The sequence below is a fragment of the Polypterus senegalus genome, chromosome 4 (assembly GCF_016835505.1).
Source record: "Polypterus senegalus isolate Bchr_013 chromosome 4, ASM1683550v1, whole genome shotgun sequence".
NCBI lineage: Eukaryota > Metazoa > Chordata > Cladistia > Polypteriformes > Polypteridae > Polypterus > Polypterus senegalus.
The window spans coordinates 249,908,737-249,932,128 of NC_053157.1; the positions used below are offsets into that span (position 1 = coordinate 249,908,737).

Sequence of the window (23,392 nt, forward strand, 5' to 3'; positions counted from 1 at the left end):
CAGGTCATCTCTTCTGTCACTTTGTGGTCTTCACTCTCTGAGCGCCTGTCTCACATTAACTGTTCACCCTCAGTGTCTCCTCAGATGTTCTCTCTGTGAGCTCTCAGCTTTCTCTTTAAATCTCCTCCTCCTCCTCACTGAGCACAGACAAACTTTCACTTTCATTTCTTCACAAGTCACTTCCTTGTTTTTCTGACTGATTCTCTCTGCCTACCACTCCTCAGACTGACAATGTCTGAAGCCCAGCTGTGTGTATCACAGGATGAGTTCACCTGCTCGGTGTGTCTGGACACCCTGACTGACCCCGTCACCATCCCCTGTGGACATAATTTCTGTCTGAAGTGCCTCACGGACTACTGGGATCACAGCCAAGAGTTCTTTTGTTCTCAGTGCAGAGAGAACTTCAGCACAAGGCCTGCTCTGCGAAGAAATAATCTGCTGAATGAAGTCATCAAGAAATTAAAGAAGACAACAATCAGTTCTCCTCTGTTTCAGAGTTATGCCAGCCCTGGAGACGTGGAGTGTGACTTCTGTACTGGGAAGAGGTTCAGAGCGGTGAAGTCCTGTCTGACCTGCATGGCCTCCTACTGTCAGACTCACCTGCAGCTTCACTATGAAGTAGCAGCCCTGAAGCACCACAAGCTGGTTGATCCTGACAGAAATCTGAAGGAGAAACTCTGTGGGAAACATCAGAAAAGTCTGGAGATGTTTTGCAGAACTGATGAGACGTGTATCTGCACTATGTGTGGAGTGACTGAACATAACAGTCATAAAATGGTCGAGCTGGAGACGGAAAGAGAAGAAAAAGAGGTGAGTGGAATGTAGTGTTTAATGGAAGCTCAATAAAAAAAAGAGTTAAGTGATATGTAAATGTAGTTTGGCAGATAAATCTATTCCTTCATGTTGAGGAGTCTCAATTTGCTTGTGTAGGACAGCAGGGAGCTGGAGGCTATCTTGGTGAGACTGGGTGGAAGACATGAAACAGTCCAGGATGAGATACACAGTGTGATCCATAGACAGTCGAGTGAGCTGAGTGCTCTCATTAAACTGAGCGGAGGTTCTTTGTGTTCTGATCACCTGTGTCTGGAGTACCTCAGGCCTCTCTAAGATGCACATTGCAGTCACATGTCACTAGAATTGACCCCTTTTAGATTTTCTTTACACCTTTCAGTCCACACGATGCAATTTTTCTGATCCCAGTAGATGGACAACCGCTACCCCTGAATTCTGTTGTGATTATTACACAATAAAGTCTCTGAACAGGCTGCTTCTTCTCTCTCTGCGTTAATAAACAGTCAGTAATTACACTGATGACCTATCTGTGTGTCGTGTTTAATAAGGTTTATAAGTTAATATTTCGATAAGTAAACTCCACCATTACTGTCCTGTCCCCTGTAAACTTACATTATTCATATTATTAAAAACTTGTAGATGTTGTATTGTGGGCATTGCTGCAGGCTCAGATCACTGGAGACACGTTGACAGTTAAAATATAGTCACACACTACAAATTACACCAGTTACACACATAAAAACAAAGATTAGTTTAAAAACACAATTAACAAATCAACTTCAACTGAGTAACACTAAAGGATCAAACAAGACACATACATTAATATCATTATTGAGACGTGGCCAGCTAACAAAAGAGGAAAGGAAATCAGAAACTCCAATCATCAGCATCCCTGGAAAAAATAAACCTGTGGGGAGTTGATGGTCATTTATATGACGTAAAGTCCGAGAACGGTGACACGTCTGAAGACCTCAGCCAACCGACCCTCCACCTCCTGGTGGTCTTTCTACTGTACACGTTTGTGCTGGGCAGTGTAACACAAGTGTAAGTTTAATGTTACTGTGCTCTGTGCAAGAAATTATTTTATGGATTCATTCACATGTGCAAGCCGAGTTTGGTACACAGGGGCTAGGCGCTGCATATGTAAACCACTAGTTTAGCAGTTTGGAGAATGAAAGGAACAACTGTGAAGGTAGGCATTGTGCTATTCCTGTATTTTTGGAGGTGGGGTTGAGTCCTTTCCTTTCCTTGTTTGGAGATCAGAGAGGACCTGCACGTGGAACAGACAGTATATAAGGCTTGGACTACTGCCAAAACACTTTGAAGCAGATGGATGGATGATGTCATCCGTCTGGAAAATCCTTTCAGCTCAGCAACAGAAAATGGCAGACTGTATACATCAAGTGCCCACCTTGTGTATTGTCTGCTATGGCTTCAATGCCACGTAAATCATCATTAAAGAAAGCTAAGTTTTTCATTCTTATGTGATTGTTACCGCCGTATCACTATGAGAGAGATATCGCATTTTAATTTTATATCTCTATATTTTTCGGTTACATAAAATGCTGCAATTTAAAAGAATTTATTCCAACAGGAGAGCATTTTGCTTCAAAAGGAAACTGGCAGGCTAATCAGTCCTTTAACTCTTCAATTCCAAGGCTCCTGATCCCTCAGGTGTCTCAGTCATGGGCTACTAAACAGCTTGGCAGTGGAGAAGTGGAACAGCAGAATACTGAAATGAGAAAAGAAAGAGAATAGAGAAGGTTTAGTAAGAGTTCATGATGATTCTATAACCTAACACTTTTATACAAATAAATAACTGAGATGTAATAAGCACAGCTGTGCCAGGCTACAGTGGTGAGTCCACAGCCTGAGAGTGAAGGGGCATCTCTTATATAAGCAGGCCGATTAATCCACAGATTTGAAACCCTGCGATGTAAAGCTCAAACACCCTCTGTTGTTTTACTAGTCCTTGGACTCTTCAGTAGACTGAAATCATGAGATCTTAATGTGCACTCGGTGTGAATGTGCAGATAAGTTCAGATACGTACAGTAAGTCACATCATATTTATATGTTTATCCTTATAACTGACATTCATTTGTTTTCTTTTTAAATACCTCGCACATTTACATTTCCTATTTGAAATGTATTAGCAATTTAATTTTGATTTATCTCCTGTAGATTAGACATTTTAAAGTTACCTTTTACACTTTTATTATTCTCATGGCCTGTTCTACTATGTGGACTTTTAAGCCTGATCCTTTGTAAACTCATGCTCATGTTATTTATGTTCACTTTCACTCTTGTGTAACTTACTATTATGATTCTAATCTTTTCATTTATTAGTCTTATGTTTCTGTTTTCCAGTCCTCTAGTTTGATTCTATTCTCAGGTTTTCCTCCTGTGCTGCTCTAGTGTCAGTTAAAATTACGAGGTGAGCCCTCCTGTCACCGTTCATTTCTCATCACTCATTAAGTTTTTCTCTTTTATTTGCTTTTCTGTTATGTGTTTGTAACACGAATGTAAGTTTAATGTCACTGTGCTCTGTACAAGGAATTATTTTATAAATTCACTCACATGTGCAGGCTAAAGTTAGCACACAGGGGCAGAATTTAGAAACTTCTGTATTTGGAGAATGAAGGGGACAACTGCGAAAATAGGAATTGTACTATTCCTGTATGTTAGAGATGAAATTGAATCCTTTCCTTTCTTTGTTTGTAAACCAAGGAAGGGCCTACACGTGGAGAAGACAGTATAAATACTTGGACAGCAGCCAAGCTCACGGATGAATGAGTCCCGAAAAACCTTCCAGTGCAGCAACGAAAAAATAACAGACTGTATAGACCAAGATCCCACCTTGGTATTTTCTTGTTATTATGTCTTCCCATCTGTAATGCCACGTAATTTGTCAGTAAAGAAATCTAAGTTATTTTCTCTTATGTGATTTTTACCACTGTATCACTGTGGGAGGGATATCACCTTTTAACAACATATCTCTATATCTTTCATTTACTTAAAACGACGCAATTATAAAAGAACTTATTCCAATTAGGGAGCTATATCACCCCCTAAAGGAAACAGTGTTGTTATGTTGGTTGTGATGTTTACTTCTCATTTACAGGAGTTTAGTTCTCATCACCTCTTATTACTTTTATTTATTCTATTGATTTTTTTAGAAAATTGGGCTCATTTCCCTGAAGAAAGATTTCTTATGCCCTTGATACATGTTTGCCATGTTTTTTGAAGTGTTTGATATTTGAGGTCTGTTGACGTAATAAAAATGTTTCTTCCCCACTGATGTAGACATGAAGTGAGTGGACTGCTCAATCTGACTCACCAGACACCTGCAGGTCTCCATTTGTCAAAACTTAATCAATGTTCTTCAGCACAGACTCACATCTTATTATTTCTGATTTATTTTTCTCTTCTGTAGCTTTATTCCAGCTTCTTGTCTAACTGATTATATGCCCAGACACTCACTCCTTGTTAAAAGTCCACAATTGACCTCCTTGTTTGCCTTCCAATAACATCAGTGGATCCCATGCCAGGCGTGTAGTTGCCACCTGCTGTAAAAATCCACCCGATGCCCCTTAGCCCTGTGCCCCTCCATCTTAAACCCAATGTGAGCCTCATGTTAAACTCTCTGATCTCTCCAGTCCTCCCAGTAGTGTCTTGTGTCACAGACAGCACTTTGATAAGACCACCGGGTCTTGTCTAATCTAGCTCCTCCATTTCCACTTTTTTCTTACACAATTGCCAGCCTGCTCTTACTTTTGTCGCTTACTGTGATGTTGACAATGACAACTGGATCTGCAACTCTCTGTAAAATAGCCAAGCCACATGCCCTCCAAGCCATAAAGCAGCCCACTGTGTGCGACTCGTTTGCTCTTCTTCATGTTTGAACTCTGAGTTAGTTAACTTTCACTTGTGTTATTATTTCTTTCTCTGATCTTCAGTTCTAATGTTTTCGTTAAGTATTTCTATTAGTGACTCCTTTGATTTCTTGTCAGATTTCTCTGAGCTCATTAAACTCCTCTTCAGATTTCACTTTTTACTGAACTCCTCAGACTCACTCGTGTCTTCTTGGCCTCAGTTATCTCACTTGACTCCATAAAATGACCAAACACTTGACAAAGTTCTCACAAGTCTCAACTCCACAATGGCCTTGTTGGTCCTACAATTGGAGTCCTTTGCCATCCGAGGTCTCCTGGGTTTGCAGGTTTCTTATGTGTGAAGCTCTGATGTCCTGGTTGTCGATGTGATGTCCTCTCAATCTCAAGGACTGACTTGTATACCAGTGAGCCTTCAGACTGTCTCCTTTATTTGTAGCTCTCTTCAAGCCCAAACTCCATCTTGAATTGAAGTGTTAAATTAAACCTTTATTTGAATGTTTGTGTCATATTCATATTTGTTTAATTAAATCTCTGAGTGTCACCTACTGTGTCAAAATGAAGACAAGTGTGACAGAAACAGTAAGTTGTGTCATGGAATGTGAAACAAATGTGTTGTACAAATTTAATCACTCAAAATGACACCAAAAGCTGAGAAAGTGGAAGAGAATTCTGATGAGACCACCATGTGTCCTCTTGTGTGTCCAAACAGAAACAGCTGGGGGCGACACGGAGTGAAATTAGGAAAAGACTTGAAGAGAAAGAGAAGAAACTGAAGGAGACGACGAGGACAGTGGAGGAGATGAAGGTGAGTGGAATTAAGATGACACTTCATATCAAAGAGAGGAAAAAAACTTAAAGGGGTGTGAGAGTTTGTGGTGATGATGTATGAGGACAGGGAGATGGAGAAGGAGAGAAGATGGTTTATTGTGTCCTTCATGGTGTTTCACTTCTGACAGCATTTCATGTTTTAGTCATTAGGAATTCAGACCACAAGACCCTCATGTCCTCAGGTTTCTCATTCCTCCACTTAAAGGTGACTTCACTCCCCCTAACAATAACTCATAATGAAGGTTGGCACTGATGTTCTGAGTTGGATCAGTCGACACAACATTCCCTAATGGACTTTCTCTGTTCATTCTGATATGTCGCAGCTTTACTGGGTTCCATAAGTGAAGGTGTTAGTCTTCTGGACTGTGTGCTAATAACGCACACCTCCACCTGTTTACATGCTGATCTGCTGAAATGGGCCGATTGCTGCCACTCACCTTCTTAAAGTAATATAAGGACAGGCCAATATCAGACCCTGAGGAGGCCTGCTGTACATTCATCTATTGATATCATCAGCTCTAAACAGTCAAATGAATATATACAGTATGTGTCAAAAAGACAATTATATGGAAATTTCAGAAAAGAAGGAAAAAATAAATTAAAAAAGAAAGACACAAAGATGAAAATGACAATGACATTCAACACACAATAAATGCCATACATGTGAATACAAATATAGAGAGTGAAATACACACCTCAGCCCTTCTGAAGTTCACACGATACTCCAGAGTTCAAGTTGTCTGATTATAATGTGAAAATGAATTGTAGAGGATGGCCAATGATAGAATCTGAAAATTAAAAAGTAAAATGTTTTCCCAGTCAGTCCTGAGACTTTATAATAAAAGGACTGCAGTGAGCTCACCGAGTCTGTTAGTTGGGATTAAATTAAAGATTCACGTCTCTGAACTTCACCTATTTAGACAGGTCTTCAAAGGCAGAGTTCCTTTTTACAGATGCTGTCTGTTTAGCAAGTCTTTCAGTTGTTGTTCTTTTAGTCCTTTCATATAATGGTGTGATTTATGCAAATTCCTATTACAACCAGTTGTCCAGCCTTCAGGTGTTCTGCTGCTGTCAATCACTTGTCTGTTCCTCAAACAGGATGTATGGACTATCTTCATGAGCACACAAGCAGACCAGACAGACAAGCTGCAAACACACAACATTTACTATGCAGCAGAGCTACAATTTAACCATTCATATTTTAGGACACACATCCACACATTTTAAAGAACATTTGACTGGCACACTCTCTAGAGTTAATTACTATTTTATGCCCAGTTCTTCCAGGATCCATTATCAAGAATGTTCTCATCGGCAGAACAATAACTCTTCACACACACTTCTGTGCCTGGACAGACTAAACTTTTACAATCTGATTTATTTATCAAGGCAACTCAGACCACTTCTTCAGGCAAGATGTAAGGGCCTGAGTTGCCTCGAAAGCTTGCATATTGTAATCTTTTTAGTTAGCCAATAAAAGGTGTCATTTTGCTTGGCTTTTCTCTACATTTGCAATGGCTAACACAGAACAACAACCTAGTACTACATTGTTTTATTATAGAATTCCAGCACATTATTGAAACATGAAGTCCTCCATCTAAACCCTCACTGACTGCTCATTGGCACTCCTCACCTAGATCTGTGCTGCTCAATCTTTTCTTTATTATTGGTTTCATTAATTTATTTGTGACACATATTAAGTTTACATTAGTGCCCCTCCAGTTAAAATATAACCCATCCCAACTTCTTCCTACACAAACATTTCAGATGTGTTAAGTCATCTAATCTTCCTAATCTCACATGAACTGGTGTGGTACAGGTAGAAGTCCTGAGATGACCACTTTGTCAGTTCTGCTCCTCAGCTTTACACTCAACTCTTAAATCTGTCCTGCCGAACTGGCAGTCTGTCCCACTTATTTTGATTATTCTGTGACACCTGGACAAGATTGATGATGACACCTGGGTCATCCACTGCTCTGGTAGCCATCCATAGAAGTTTTCTACCTGTGTACTCAAAAGACAACACAGCATATGAGGCTCTCTGTATCTGGAGCACAACTTCATCTCAATTTCCATAATAACTGAATCCCTGACTACTTTTAGAGCTCCTCATCCCTGCCTACTGTCTCAGAGATATCAAAGTCACTGTGCAGCTCTGCAAGGTTCTGAAAACAGCTGAACATCTCCAGCTTTGGGGTTGATGATCCTGGACACTGTACACCTCATACCCTTCACTTACATCCTTATGCCACAAATCTGCCGAAGCCTGTATTCTGTCCAGGTTCCTCTGTAATGATTTAATGGATTCCAGACTATCTGCTAATCCACATCTTTTGATATCATCTGCAAACTTAACCAGCTTGTTACTTATATTCCTATCTAAATCATTTAATATATATATAAAAAAAATAGCAGCAGCCTGTGCACTGCCCCCTGCTGGTCACCACTCTTAACATCGGCCAGTACTGATGAGGTTCCTCACACCATCACCCTCTGCTTCCTGTGTTTGAGCCAATTCTGCACACATCTAAAACCATCACCCTGAACTCCCAATTCTTTCAGTTTGATGCCCAACCTCTCATGTGGCACCTCATCAAATGCTTTCTGAAAGTCCAGATAAATAATCTCATCTGCTCCACTTTGATTGTATCCTTTTGTTGCCTCCTCATAGAATTCCAGCATGTTAGTAAAACACGACCTCCCTCTTCTGACCCCATGCTGACTGTTCAATAAAACTCCTGTCCTTGCCATGTGTTGCTCAATCTTATCCTTAATAATTCTTTCCATTAATTTTCCTGTGTTTCACATTCAGCTTACTGGCCAATTGTTGCTTCGATTTGCCTGCTCACCCTTTTTAAATAATGAGATAATAGTTGCAATTTTCCAGTCCTTCCAGTATGTTCACTATCTGTATTATTTAATTCCTCTTTACTGTTCCTGATGCACCTCCTCCTTGACTGTTCTTTTACAACTAAAATATTGAATGAATTTCTTAGGCTCATCTTTCTCCTTATCTGTTATATTCCTCTATAACTGCCTTTTAGCCTCCCTGACATCCTTCTTACTGGTTGCTTCTCATGTTCTCATTCACCATTCGATTCACAATGGAGTTTTTAGTTTTTAGTTTTATATGACTTATTGTGTTTTTTTTCCAATGCAACTTCTTTTTTATCTCTTTATTAGTCCACTGTGGAGTTTTTTTTAATTTCTTATGAATTCCAAATTTAGGTCTGTATCTGTCCTGCATTACATGTAAAACATTTTTAAACCTGTTCCACTGCTCCTCGACTGTCTCCACACTTAAGAACTTATCCCAGTTTATTCCCTATTCTCTTCTTCTTCTTCAGCCTCCCACCCTATTCCCATCCAGACCCTGCCCCCATACACACACACACACACACCATTCTCATCTCTAGATTAACATTGTCTTACTCCACTCTCAAAGCCAGGATGAACCAGGAGAGGCTCTTTTTAAAGACCACCCTGTGTAACACTACCACAGTCCTCATAGGTCAATAGTGCTGTCCCATATCAGCTTGTGCCAATGGCTCCCATAGATCCTACAGAGCTTATTAAGACTGCATATTCCATACAGACCTACAAGTGCCTTAAGAAGATGTTGCTATCCAGAGTACCAGTGGAATACTAAGCAGGGAATACTCCTACCACCCTTCTCCTATTTCAAACTCTCCTCTCAACATCAAAATACTAACTAAAGTGTCTTGTAACTTTTATTTTTAAATTAGGTGACTCAATTCAATATTTTTCTCCTGTCCAACAGGTTTCTGTAGTAAGAGTGATAGAGGAATATGAGAAGAGCTTCACTGCTCTGATACGGTGCATTGAGGAAGCCCACAAGAAACTGAAACAGAGGATCAGAGAACAAGAAAAGAGAGAAACGAAGAAGGCTGAAGGAGTCATGGAGCAACTGGAGAAAGAGATTGAGGAGCTGAAGAGGAGAGAAGCTGAGCTGAAGGAACTTTCAGAAACCAAGGATCATCTCCACTTTCTGCAGGTGAGAGTGACACTTCACAGGGAGTCTGATCAGACTGGTGTGTGTGGGACCTGAGAAACTTCAAAATCAAGACAGCTAAGGAGATTTTACAAATTACAAAAACAGGCCATTCAGTCCAATTTCATATTTGACTAATATTTTCTCAATTTTTGCAAAAATCTGACAGCTCAGCCTTCATCTACATGCAGTTGTTTATTTGAAGAAACAAATTTATATGACATTTATTCTTAGTAAAGAGTCATTTTAAATGACACTACCTGTGAAAAGAAGACACCAACTTCATTCATATCTTTAAAAACATCTGTCATGTCACCTCCTCATGTCTCTGTCCTTTATCTGATGACATTCAAATCCTTCAGCATTTCCTCACAGCTCAAACCCCACAGTCCAGTCTGGTCTCTCTTCTTCTCGACTTTCTGTTGTACTGTTTTGTCATTTCTCTAACACACAATATTCCTGATGTGGTCCCACAAGTGTGTTCTACAGGACAGACTACAGAACTGTGATGAGCGCACAAAAGGCTCCCAAGTCTTTCTGACAAGTCACACACTTTCTAGTGGCAGACCTTCGATTGTAAAATTATACTGAATACTGTAGTGTGTAAGTCTTTGGATTTGCTTTAATTGCCAATTTTTTTTGTTTTGGACAAATATGCTTCTATCTATCTTTCTATTGTCACACACGTGTGCATGGGAGGCAGCTAAAGGGCTTGAGTGACGGCAGTTCTGAGGCATGCCGGGATGTGGAAGAGTGCACTCTTTTTCTCCCTTTTCTGTAGACCATTCCCGGGAGATTCCACCTGGCTCTCTTGACGTCACTTCTGGGACTGAGCCAATGGAAGTAGACCTTACCAGCTCTGGCCCCTGTGATGTCACTTCCGGGCTCGATCCAATGAGTGAAGAACACGTGCCTGATCCTTATGACCTCACTTACTGTCTTCCCCTTTAAAAGCCTACCCTTTTCCCTTTTCCCTCAGTCTTGTTTTGGACTTCTATCTATCTATCTATCTATCTATCTATCTATCTATCTATCTATCTATCTATCTATCTATCTATCTATCTATCTATCTATCTATCTATCTATCTATCTATCTATCTATCTATCTATCTATCTCTGCCCCTGCCTGTCTGATGTCCCCTCAGGCCACTTATCTACAGTCTGATGACTACTGTGTGAAAATCTTATTGAAAGTCAAGGCCAATGACATCTAATGGTCCATTATAATGAAACATTCTCCTATAAATAAATAATAAATGAATGAAAGGTAATCTCCATTTAAACCCAAGATGACTGTCCACCACACTGATGTTTAGATAAGTGGAGGTCCTTCTCATTAATGTTACTTTTTATTTATCCTTGTTCCCCCTTCTCTCCTGATGCAGACCTTCTCATCTCACTGTGTCCTTCCTGCTGATGGGCACTCGCTCAGCCTCACTGTCACTACTTATTTCTCATCTAAGGACCTGCTAAATGAGATGAAGAAGAATCTGGAGAAGATCAGCCAGCAGGTCATCATGACAAGTACTCCATCAGGTGTGTCATCTAGTCATTTGTTGTTCGTTGTTAGAGTCCATTAGAAGGACAAGAGTGAGAATCACAGGGACAGTGAGATGTCTGAAGAAGGCCTGCTCTTTTACATTTATCTTTAAGTGTTTACTGTTAAGAACTTTTTCTATTGCCTCTTACAGTGACTAGCTGAGTGATATCACAGTCTCATATTAAACAGAGCTCTTGAATGTTTAAATATTCGATTTCTTCTTAGCATAGTGAATCACCAGTTTTTTAAACAGTATTAATGGTACAATGGTACGTCTATCTGTTTTAATCATGTTGTACATTTATGAACCTCTGTTCACTGTACATGTTAGTGCTTAAATTCTTATCTCTCTATTCTTGTTTCTTCTGTTCTGTGGTCATTGCTTCTCTCTGGTGGACACTGGATAGCATTATGCCCTGGCACAGACATCAGACGGTTATTTGCTTTTTATATATAGAGATACTTTTTCTGATTACTCTCTTAAAAGTTGCTTCTTCATTTCACATTAGGATTCTTTGCATTTGCTCTCATAATGACAAACATAAAATAAAGAACAGAAGTTGTGTTAAACTGGCCGGGTCTGCTCGGTCTACAAATAAAGTGAACTTGAAAGCAGTGAAGACATAAATGAAATTGAATTTGGATCAAATTCAGTACTTTGTTATATTGTGAAATCTAAATGAGCTTCTTTTACATTCTGTCAGATGGGCGTCTCATTAAAAGTTCACATTAATCCATTTTCCACCATGTTTCCACAAACTCATGTGTTTTCTAAGTGTGGTGTCGTATACTCAGACTCATCATACCCAATGACACTAAAGAGAGTTTCACACAGCGAGAGTATTTCTTTATATATTTTAGTGATAAAGATATGCAAATTAGAGGAGTACATTAGAACCCTGACCACTTCAGGACCACCTGAACACTCCACTGAGTGCACATAACCAGTTCACAGGTGAAACACATTAACAGACTTTACAAATTATAAACTATATAATGTCTACATATCATGATACTGTGTGTTTAAACAAATCTGTAAGCTAAAGCAGTTCAGCACTGATGAACATAAATGGAACCTAACAATGTCTGTCCATGACCAGAACTGCTGAGCTGTGGCCAACTGACAACACAGGAGAGGAAAACAGAAAGTGAGGTGATGAGGGTTAACAGGTCAGACGTGTGTGCGCCCAACTGCACCGACACTGTTTACTACCTGGAAGAAAGTCTGAGATCCAATGGTGGATTGGACTGGGCAGGCTGAACTCGGTCAGTTTCTTATTCTCAAAGCTCTGAGATGTTGTTATCTAAAGCAGAGGTCAAGTCCACAATCGAGACTCTCACATTTGCCCTGGCTGATCAAGGTGTTTGGTAAGTAAAACTCAGACTCAGAGTCACTGAATCATCAACACACCATGGGCTCTGTGTGCAGACTTGATCCACATGTTATGTTGTTTTATGTTAACTACATTACATTTGTAATTAGTGTTTAAGAATTTAACATTATAAAATTACATCTTAACTAGAGCTGTCAGAATTAATGTGTTAACACTTGAGCTTCATTTAAAAGTCTTGATCTGTTAATATAACACAAAGTTATCATGAGATTCCACAATGTACCATCTCGTTCCTTCTCTGGTCACCCCTTTGTCATCTGAACTGCACTGATCTGCTCTGCTACTCTCATCTCATCTCATCTGACGCAGCCTGCTGCAATCTCCTGAACTGAACTTTACCTTATATGCTATATACAAATGTTTTATTCTATATATATCAAAGTCAGGAGAATTGCACTTCTCAGTTCATGCAGGATTAAATCATTAATGTAACAATGGAAGAGACATCTGTGATTCTCCTCAGCAGAAACTTTTATTTTAAAACTAACATTTCAGACATCTCTCTTTGTAAAAACAAAGTAGTACGCACACACGGCAATGAAGAGCTGGCCATTGTCAGGGTTGCCAGGGGCAACAACCCGGCCGGGACGCCGTGAGGGACCAGAAGAGGGTCAAAGCCCACCCTGGATCATGTAGGGGCCGCCTTCCTGGTCGCTTTGGGGGCCATGGGTTGAGGGCATGGAAGCCCTACCCTGTAGGGGCCCGTGGTCACCACCAGGAGGCGCCCCAATGCCTTGGGGACCTGTTGCCCCAGCACTTCTGCCACACCAGAAAGTGCTGGGGGGAAGACTTTGGGAGACACCCGGGGAGCCGCCGGGAGGAATGCCGGGAACACCTGGTGCTCAACCGGGAACCATATAAAAGGGGCCATCTTCATTCATTCATCGCTAGAGTCGGGTGAAAGTAGGACGAGGCAGAAGAGGAGTGTGGAGGCGGCCTGAAGAAAGGCATTGAGTGGCCAGGACTGTATATTGGGGTTTGTGGTGTGCACAGGACTGTGTCTGAGTGACATAATCATATAGTGTAAATAATAAAAGTGTGGTGGTATTTAACAACATGTCCGCCTGTTTGTGTCCGGGTCAGCTCCACACCATGTTAACATCTGCAGAGTTCAATAAACTGACCTGGCTGGAGAAACTACTGGAACTGTGTGGGTGAGTTATGAGCTTCCAAACATCTGCTTATGGACTGTTGTGATGTTGTTTTATTGAAGTGATGATAAAGTGTCTTGTTATTAAGCTAACTATGAACACTGACAGGGTAGCTCTTTGTATGTGAATTATTTGCAAGGAGATCAGATCCTGAGATTTTTAACCCCTGAATTTTAATTGCTGCTTTAAGGCTTATTTTATGTAAGTGATCACATCTTCAAACCATACATTATAAAGGCTGAGAATTCTGTAGGAGCAACTGGTACAATGTTAAGATTAAATAATGATGACAGTGGCCTTGAGCAACATTACAGACATGTCCAAAATACTGTCTGTTGTTTATCATAAGTTTGAAAATGAATGGAATTTCTGAAATCCTCTAAAAATTATTTCCAGTATATCACAATACTGACATTATTATATTTTTAACTGATCTGATGATGTAGTTAAGAGGATATAATAATAAACCAGAATCACTTTAGATTAATTGTCCATAATTATGTTGTACATACCATTGCATTTACCTGTATAATTACAGAGTAATGGCTGTTATTACTTTGTACTTACCTTGTAATACAGAGTAACACTATAACTAAGTACTGAATTGTTATTGTTATTCCATAGTCTTTCTTAGGAGGTATGCATAAAAATAGTGGAACAACAATTACAGTTAAGTGCTTAACCACAAGATTAAACAGTAAGTACAAGGTAATAACACCCAGTTACTCTGTAATTATACAGGTAATTACATGGTAAAATGCAATGCAATTATGGAAACATAATCTAAAGTAATACCAATAAATCTTATGAAATATGCAATGTAATGTGTGATTAATCATGATTAAACAAAATATAAAATATTAATCTTCAGACAGACCTAATCTTAACATTTTCAATTCTTCTCTTTTCTTTGTATTTTCAGGTCATGAAGCTCCAATCTTCACCCTACTGCCGCCTGAACATCAGAGCAGAGAGGAGTTTTTACAATGTGAGTCTGTCAATTCATGGAGTTTATCATCATTTCACTTTTAATATCTCAGGCCAGGCTTATGATGTGAAAGCATTATGTGAGTGTGGTGTGACTGATGAGCTGAAAGTGACGGGGGTCCTGTGACTGGTGCATTATGGGATATTGAGATTCAGGACAGGAAAGCACCAAAGCAGTCTGTTAGTCTTGAATCTCTAAAGTGTCAAGTGAACTCTTAGAAAATAAAAAGAAATCCTGCTAACTATGCCATATCCACCTCTAATAACAATCTGACCTCCACTGTCCTTTTTCTGTTGTCTTATTTTTTCTTTGCTCTTCTTTCTGTTTTCTCTTTCTTTATTCCAGTGTCTGCTTTCTGATGCTTTTATACTTCAGTCATTGCCTTATAATTTTGATATAATAATCCATTTATATAGAACATGGCATTCAATGATAACAGCTCAGTGTGTTTCACATAAAAATACAATGTTCACCACCAATAACACATACATGTACATTATATGGTGTGGAAAACGTACCCCCAGAAACAGACAGACTGACACCAGGATGTCCAAAACACACTTCTTTATTTTCTAACTGTTTCTACACCACAATGTCCTCACACCAACTCTCTCCACTGTCATCTTCTTCTTCTTTCTCTTTCTTTCACTCTCTCTTGACCTCCTTCCTCCTCCTCACAAGCTTCGTCTCCTTCCTCTCAACTCTGGCTCGTCTACTGGAAGGAGGCGGCCCCTTTTATTATGACCCGGATGAGCCCCAGGTGCTCTCCCTGACAACAACAACAACAACAACATTTATTTCTATAGCACATTTTCATACAAACAGTAGCTCAAAGTGCTTTACATAATAAAGAATAGAAAAATAAGAGGCACATAAAAAAAAAATAAATCAACATTAATTAACATAAAATAAGAGTAAGGTTCAATGGCCAGGGGACAGAAAAAAAAAACTCCAGACGGCTGGAGAAAAATAAAATCTGTAGGGATTCCAGACCATGAGACCGCCCAGTCCCTCTGGGCATTCTACCTAACATAAATGAAACAGTCCTCTTTGGATTTAGGGTTCTCACGGAAGGGCTTGATGATGATGATGGTCACGTAGACTTCTGCCTTTTAATCCGTCCATCATTGTTGGAGCATCATGAAGCTTTGAGTAGGTGGTGGTGGCGCAGGCCACCACCACAAAGAAACCGGAAAAAGAAACAGAAAAGAGAGTAGGGGTCAGTACCGATTTTAGAGCCACCATGAATAGTTATTTTGATGAATTGAACATATAGAGTATCAGGATTAAGTTAAAGTGAAGTTATAAAAGGCCATGTTAAAGTAATGTGTTTTCAGCAGTGTTTTAAAGTGCTCTACTGTATCAGCCTGGTGAATTCCTATTGGCAGGCTATTCCAGATTTTAGGTGCATAGCAGCAGAAGGCCGCCTCACCACTTCTTTTAAGTTTTGTTCTTGGAATTCTAAGGAGACACTCATTTGAGGATCTGAGGTTACGATTTGGAATATAAGGTGTCAGACATTCCGATATATAAGATGGGCGAGATTATTTAAGGCTTTATAAACCATAAGCAGAATTTTAAAGTCAATTCTGAATGACACAGGTAACCAGTGTAGTGACGCTAAAACTGGAGTGATGTGCTCAGATTTTCTTTTCCTAGTTAGGATTCTAGCAGCTGCATTCTGCACTAGTTGCAAACGATTTATATCTTTTTGGGTAGTCCTGAGAGGAGTGCATTACAGTAATCTAGTCGACTGAAAACAAACGCGTGAACTAATTTCTCAGCATCTTTCAGTGATATAAGAGGTCTAACTTTACTTATGTTTCTTAAGTGAAAAATGCTGTCCTAATGATCTGATTAATATGTGATTTAAAATTCAGATTACAGTCAACAATCACCCCTAAGCTTTTTACCTCCGTCTTGACTTTTAATCCTAATGTATCCAGTTTATTTCTAATAGCCTCATTGTATCCATTATTGCTGATCACTAAGATTTCAGTTTTCTCTTTATTTAACTTGAGAAAATTACTATTCATCCATTCTGAGATACAAGTCAGACATTGTGTTAGTGAATCAATAGAATCAGGGTCATCAGGTGCTATTGATAAGTACAGCTGTGTGTCATCAGCATAGCTGTGGTAGCTCACGTTGTGCCCTGAGATAATCTGACCTAACGGAAGCATGTAGATTGAGAATAACAGCGGACCCAGGATAGAGCCTTGTGGAACACCATATCGGATATCATGTGTCTTCGAGTTGTAATTCCCACAACTAACAAAAATTTTCTCCCTGTCAGGTAGGATTCAAACCAATTTAAGACACTGCCAGAGAGGCCCACCCATTGACTAAGGCGATTTCTAAGAATATTGTGATCAATGGTGTCAAATGCAGCACTCAGATCTAAGAGGATGAGAACAGATAAATGGCCTCTGTCTGCATTTACCCGCAAGTCATTTACTACTTTAACGAGTGCAGTTTCTGTGCTGTGATTTGTTCTAAAACCGACTGAAATTTATCAAGAATAGCATGTTTATTTAGGTGGTCATTTAACTGCATAATGACTGCCTTCTCTAGAACTTTACTTAAGAAAGGCAGGTTAGAGATGGGTCTAAAATTTTCAAGAGCCGAGGGTCAAGATTATGTTTCTTAAGTAGGGGTTTAACTACAGCAGTCTTAAGACAGTCTGGGAAGACCCCGTATCTAATGACGACAATTTACTATGTCCAGAACATTATCAATTAGCTGGCACTATAAACGGACTGACGCATTATTTCTGATAGTCTTAGGCTTTGAGTTGTCTCAAATCAAAAGAATCCAGGAACCTTGACATTTGAATTCCTCAAAAAACGTTATATTTAGGAGGTCTATACACGGATAGTACTAGAACTTGAGAATCTCCATGAATAACAACGGCGAGATACTCAAAGGACTTGAATCGGGTAAAACTGCAATAAGCCATGTTTCATTTAGTGCAATAAGATCTATTTTTATCACTAATAAGATCGTTGATAAAAACGTTTTGTTAGTTAAAGACGATTTTTGGGTCTGTTTTATAGTTTTAATACATTGTTCCTCTAAAATAGTGATTTTAATTAGATTATTGGAGGAGATTGCTTATTACAGGACTCTATTAAACATTCATCATGTCCTGGCACAACAGTATTATTTTTTAATATCAGTTGAAGTGCTGACAGAAAGTTTAAGGTCCATTAGACTTGTTGTAGTCAAGGACGCAGGTGGAGGGTTTTAATATCAAGAAGTTTAAGGTCCATTAGACTGTAGTCAGACTCACTGAATGCTGCTGAAGATGGAGCATGGATCACCAATTGAACAGAAGGACAGCTTCAGTGGTGGAGAAAGAACCAAGTAAAACATCAGGACAGATTCAGGCTGACCTCCAAGATCAAAGTACAACAGCTTCAAGTAGCCCCATCAATCACTTACTGAATGAAAGTGGGCTCCGTGGTAAAAGACCCCACTTCTGAAAGACAGACTAAAAAATAAATACATAACTGACTGGAGTTTCCTAAAACACATGTTGACAAGCCACAGTGCTGGAGAAGTTCCTTTGGACTGATGAAACTAAACGAGAGCTTTACAGTAAGTTGCAGCAGCTCTGTGTCCACAGAAAACAAAACGAGTGTTCAAAGAAAAAACACGAAACATAGAGAAGGCTCATTAATGTTAGGGGGCTACTGTGCTGAATCTGTGCAGGGCACAATAAAATGAAAAGATCATTGAGACATTCTGGAGCAAATGTTACAAAGCTCTGTTTGAAGTGCAGATCATGGATCCTCCAAAACATACAAGTTAGACCATCCAAATATGGTGGAAATCACATTGGAATGTTCTGAAGTGGTCCACTCTGTACCCTAAAATGAACCCAAGTCACATCCATGGGAAGAGCTGGAAGTTACAGTTGGGAGAAGAAGTCCATCAAAGCTTAAGAAGAGTTGGCCGAGAGGGCAGTGAGAGGAGCAGAAGTCTCATCCAGAGCTGCAGATTGGAGATTCTGATCATTACAAGTCAAAAGGCGGTGGAATCTGCTTCTACATTAGTAACATTTGGTGTGGTGACATCTCCATATTATTGAAGCACTGATCCAGCAATCTAGAACTGTTTACTATTAACTGTAAATCATTATATTCACCATGACAGTTTTATTCAATAATTCTTATTGGAGTTTACATTCCACCTGATGTGAACATGAAAGATGCGCAGCTGTAGTTGTCAGATTACATCACTGGTTTGGAGAGCAGTCATGGAAACTCCCCGATTACAGTGATGGGTGACTTTAATAACACAAACCTCACCATCGACCTTTCCAGATACAAACAGTTTGTTAAATGGCCCACCAGGGACAGGAAGACTTTGGATGACTGCTACTGCGCCATAAAAGGCACATACCTCTGCTGGGTAATTCTGACCACATTATGCTACAGTTACTGCCCACTTATAAACAATGGTTCAAACCAGTTAAACCAGTAAAGAAATAAATTTGTTCATGGACTGATGAGTCAGGTGAAACAATACAAGACATTCGAGACAGATTGGGACATTTTAAAACATTCATGAGCTGACTGACACTGTGGCATCTTATATCAGATTCTGTGAAAAGGTTTGCATTCCCAGCAAATCTATTGTGATTTATAACAATGGAAAGCTGCGGCTCATCAAAGATCTAAGAAATCTCCGTCAGGTGAAAGAAAAAGCCCCTAAAACTGGTGATAAGGACACCTAGAGACTGGCTAGGAATCGGCTAAACAACGCAGTCAGATACGCTGAATGGAAACACAGAAATAAACTGGAGCTTCAGTATGGAGCAGACAGTCGCTCCTCTGTGTGGAGAAGCCTTCAGTCAGTTACTAATTCCTAAAGGTCATCTCCTAATGCTCACTCAGACTCCTCATACCTCCATGACAAACTTCACAAGTTCTGTGGCAGATTTGACCAACAAGCTGCCGAGTCCTTTCATCCTCTCGTCTCCTTCAGCTCTGAGGTGGTTTTATCAGCAGCCACTTCTTCACAAAGCCTCTCCCCTCTTCTCCCTTTTCTATGAAGGAATACGACGACGTCAGGAAGTTGTTTACAGCACAGAAGTGTCAAAAGTCTTCTGTTGCTGTTCCTAAAAGTGATAAAATAAGCTGCCTCACTGATCACAGGCCTATTGCTCTTACGTCAGTTTCTTCTACGCCATCTGAAGTCTGTCACTGCTACTGATCTCGACCCTCTTCAGTTGACATATCGAGCACAAAGATCTGTGGACGACGACATCAACATGGGCCTTCACTTTGTGCTCGAGCACCAGGACTGTAAAGAAACTTCTGCCAGAATCCTGATTGTAGACGTCAGCTCAGCTTTTAACACCATTAGGGCTGCGCTGTTGATAACTAAACTTCTACACTCTGAACTGAATCCTTCAATCTGTTAACGGATTTACAGTTTTCTGATAAACCTGAAACAATACGTTTGTTTGTACTCCCACCTCTCAGTCTGTCTCTGAATCAGCATAGGTGCCCCTCGAGGCTGTGGACGGCCCCCCTACTTTACTCCTTGTACCCCAATGACTGCAGGCCCACTGATCTTGAATTAAATCATTAAGTTCACTGATGACACCACCATTATTGGTCTAATTACTAACGGCAAAGAGACATCTTCTAGAAAAGAGGAGTCTCGTCTTGTGTCTCAGTGAGCTTCAACACCCTGCTGCTCAATACCCCCAAGACAGTGGAAATGGCCATTGACTTTCACAAACAGCAGTCACAACCTCTAACACTAGAAATGAATGATTCAGCAGTCAATATGGTGGACTCCTTCAAAGTTCAGAGCACAACAATCAGAAACACTCTCAGCTGGGACATGAACACCACCACATCACTAAGTTCAGCGGCGTTTCTGTGTGTGTACAGTGTGAGGACATGTGTGAGACATGGGAATACACACTACACACTCACACTCTCACTAGCACATCACTATCGCCACATCTCCTTTATAATTGGATTATTCAACAACTTGGTTTGAAGTTTGTCTTTTTAACTTCAGCTATTTCTGTTATTTGTCTGTGATGTTGTGTTCCATTATAAGAAATTCCAAATCTACCAAGTCAGAGTCCTGCACATGAAGTACTGGAGAATAAAATGGCTTACAATTTATTGTGATTCCAGAATTTTATTTTAAATCCACACAGATTCTGTCCAGTCAGATGACCTCTTTACTATTAGTGTCTCGTCACCGCAGCTCCTGATTGGCTCTTGTTAATTGTATGTGTTATGCTCCGCCCAGAGTCCCGTTACATACTCCCAGATTTCCTCACTCGTTTTCTTTTCTTTCCTTTCAGACTTCTGCCCTCTCACATTGGACATCAACACGGCACACAGACAACTCCATCTGTCTGATGGCAACAAGAAGGTAACATGTGAGTGGACAAAAGCCGAATATCTTGATCATCCTGACAGATTTGATTGCTGTACCCAAGTTCTGTGCAGAGAGGCTCTGACTGGAACTCGCTGTTACTGGAAAGTGGAGTGCAGTGGATACTTCATGAGGATTGGAGTCGCATATAAAGGACTGGGCAGGAAAGGATGGGGTGTGGAGAGCAGCCTTGGATACAACAACAAGTCCTGGTGTTTGCTGTGTTTTAATTCCCAGTACTCTGTGCGTCACAATAACCAGGAGACTGAAATCAGCGCCCCCTACAGCCCCAGAATAGGTGTGTATCTGGACTGGCCTGCTGGCTCTCTGTCATTTTATAGCGTCTCACACACAATGACCCTCCTGCACAGGTTCAACACCTCCTTCACTGAGCCCCTCTATCCAGGGTTTTGGGTTAATGATTACTGTAGTGTCACAATCAGACATCTGACACCAGGTGACCACTGACCAGTACCCTCCACAGGTCATTGATGTCCCCACAAGTGCAGGTCCTTTTTGTGTTTGTAGACTGGGGTCAAAAGAATTTAACAGGATTCAGCACCTCTGTGACTGAAATTGTGGATGAGAATGCGGGTCGAGTGCAGCTGTCAGGGTCTCCATTATTATTGGGTTTAAGTAGCCAATCAGGTGTGTGTGTCATAATGAGGGGTGGAGACACCTCAGTCTTACAAATACCAGTCTGACCAGCAGGGGTCACTGTTGATTCACAGCCACATGTCCTTCAGGCTGACACCCCAACAACTAGTGAGGCCCCCAAGTGTCACTGAATGTCACCTGTTAAGTAGGACAGGCGTGTGGTCCTGCTGGATCAGCACAACTGAAAGGTGCTATACAGACTCAGTATGGAGAGCTCTTGAATAGTGACTATATGTAGGAGCAGAGAGTGACAGATGGGACTGGAGTGTTGTCCACTCACCAGACATGTTGTGACCCCCCATTGGTCACTCAAATGGTCCTTCACTTCAGAATGAATTCACTGTGAATGTCTGAAGACGAGGACTCACCGGTCAGTCAGATGTCGGCCATACTGACAGAGTTTGGTGTTTTAGTTGATGTCACATTAAACTTTAAACTGCATCTCCTCCTTGTCCCCACATTTGTCAATCTTGGTACCCTGAAAGCTCCAACATCTTCACAAAATGAATTCTTGGTCAGTTGGCACACACTTGACATGGGTGCACATGTGTGGCTTTGCAGTGGACTGGCACCCCGTCCAGGGTTGGCCCACCTTGTCCACAAACCTGAACTTAAAAAGCAGATAAGAAAGACAAGGAATGGAGAGAAGGGGTCACTGATTGGTCAGTCGGCAAACTACTGCCTCTTGTGGCCACTCTAAATATTAAACAGCAATTTATACAAAAAGGAAATCTAAAAGATAAAAGCAGAAAGCATTCAGTGAAATCCTGAGCAGTGAAACATGAAAGGAGAGAATGAGAAACAATCAGAGAGTCCAACGAATGGAGACTTTAACAGGAGGACTGAGGGGTGGGACTGAAGTGCAGTGGCGCCCTCTAGTGGACACCCGCCATATTACACACATGGGAAAGGTCAGCAGTGAAGGGGGAGAACAGAATACAGTGCAGTGTAAAAGAAATAAGAATAAAGTAAAAACACAAGAATAAAACACCTGAAATAAAGAACTTTAAATATTATATCTAAAACTAATTAAGATTTAAGTGAATTAAGAGCAAAATAAGGGAGACACGATCACACAGTCACATGACCTTCAGAGTTGACAGGTGAGCTGATTCTTCTGTAGCCAAACTGCCCCCTCTAGTGGCCACTCTCAGTATTAAATGAATGGCAAGGCTGATGGGAGGAAAGATTTGGGTTTGATCAAATGGAGATTTAGTGCAGATTTCTTAATATTGTCATTACCTTTAAGGACAGTGCGTTAAGTTGTTAAGTTATGGAAGATTCTCTATGGAAAAAGAACATTTATTTTGGTTATGCTTTTTTATAATGGTTTATATATTACCAAAATACAAATCAAATAATCATTTGCTTCCAATGGTATTTTGTGAAAAAATAAGGAATACTGACATTTGCTGAGTAACAAATGAAGAATGACATTAAATGTCGAATTTGACACTCACTCATTCTTAAATGCACTTTGACTTTGATTTCATTGCAGACAGTATGAAGCCAAGATATTTCATGTTCTGTCTGCTCAACTTCATTTCATTTGTTATTATACATCCATTCCTGCATTTCAGGCCTGCAACAGATTCCAAAAAGAGTTGGGATGGGGGGGCAAATTAGGGCGAGTAATGAGGTCAAATAATTAAATAATAATGGGATTTCAAACATGGGATTGTAATCGCGATTTGTACCCACGAAAGGCTGAGTCTCTAAAGAGCA

General features: G+C 40.2%; 1 protein-coding gene across 1 annotated transcript; it reads left to right on the forward strand.

The window, feature by feature from the left end:
• Positions 1-185: 185 nt before the first annotated feature.
• On the forward strand, positions 186-21,774 carry LOC120528439 (tripartite motif-containing protein 16-like). The gene is made up of 6 exons (XM_039752593.1): positions 186-810; positions 5,396-5,491; positions 9,296-9,529; positions 10,912-11,062; positions 14,534-14,599; positions 20,937-21,774. Exons 1-6 carry the CDS (start codon positions 232-234, stop codon positions 21,476-21,478), a joined length of 1,668 nt encoding a protein of 555 aa, XP_039608527.1. The 5' UTR covers positions 186-231; the 3' UTR covers positions 21,479-21,774.
• Positions 21,775-23,392: the final 1,618 nt, after the last annotated feature.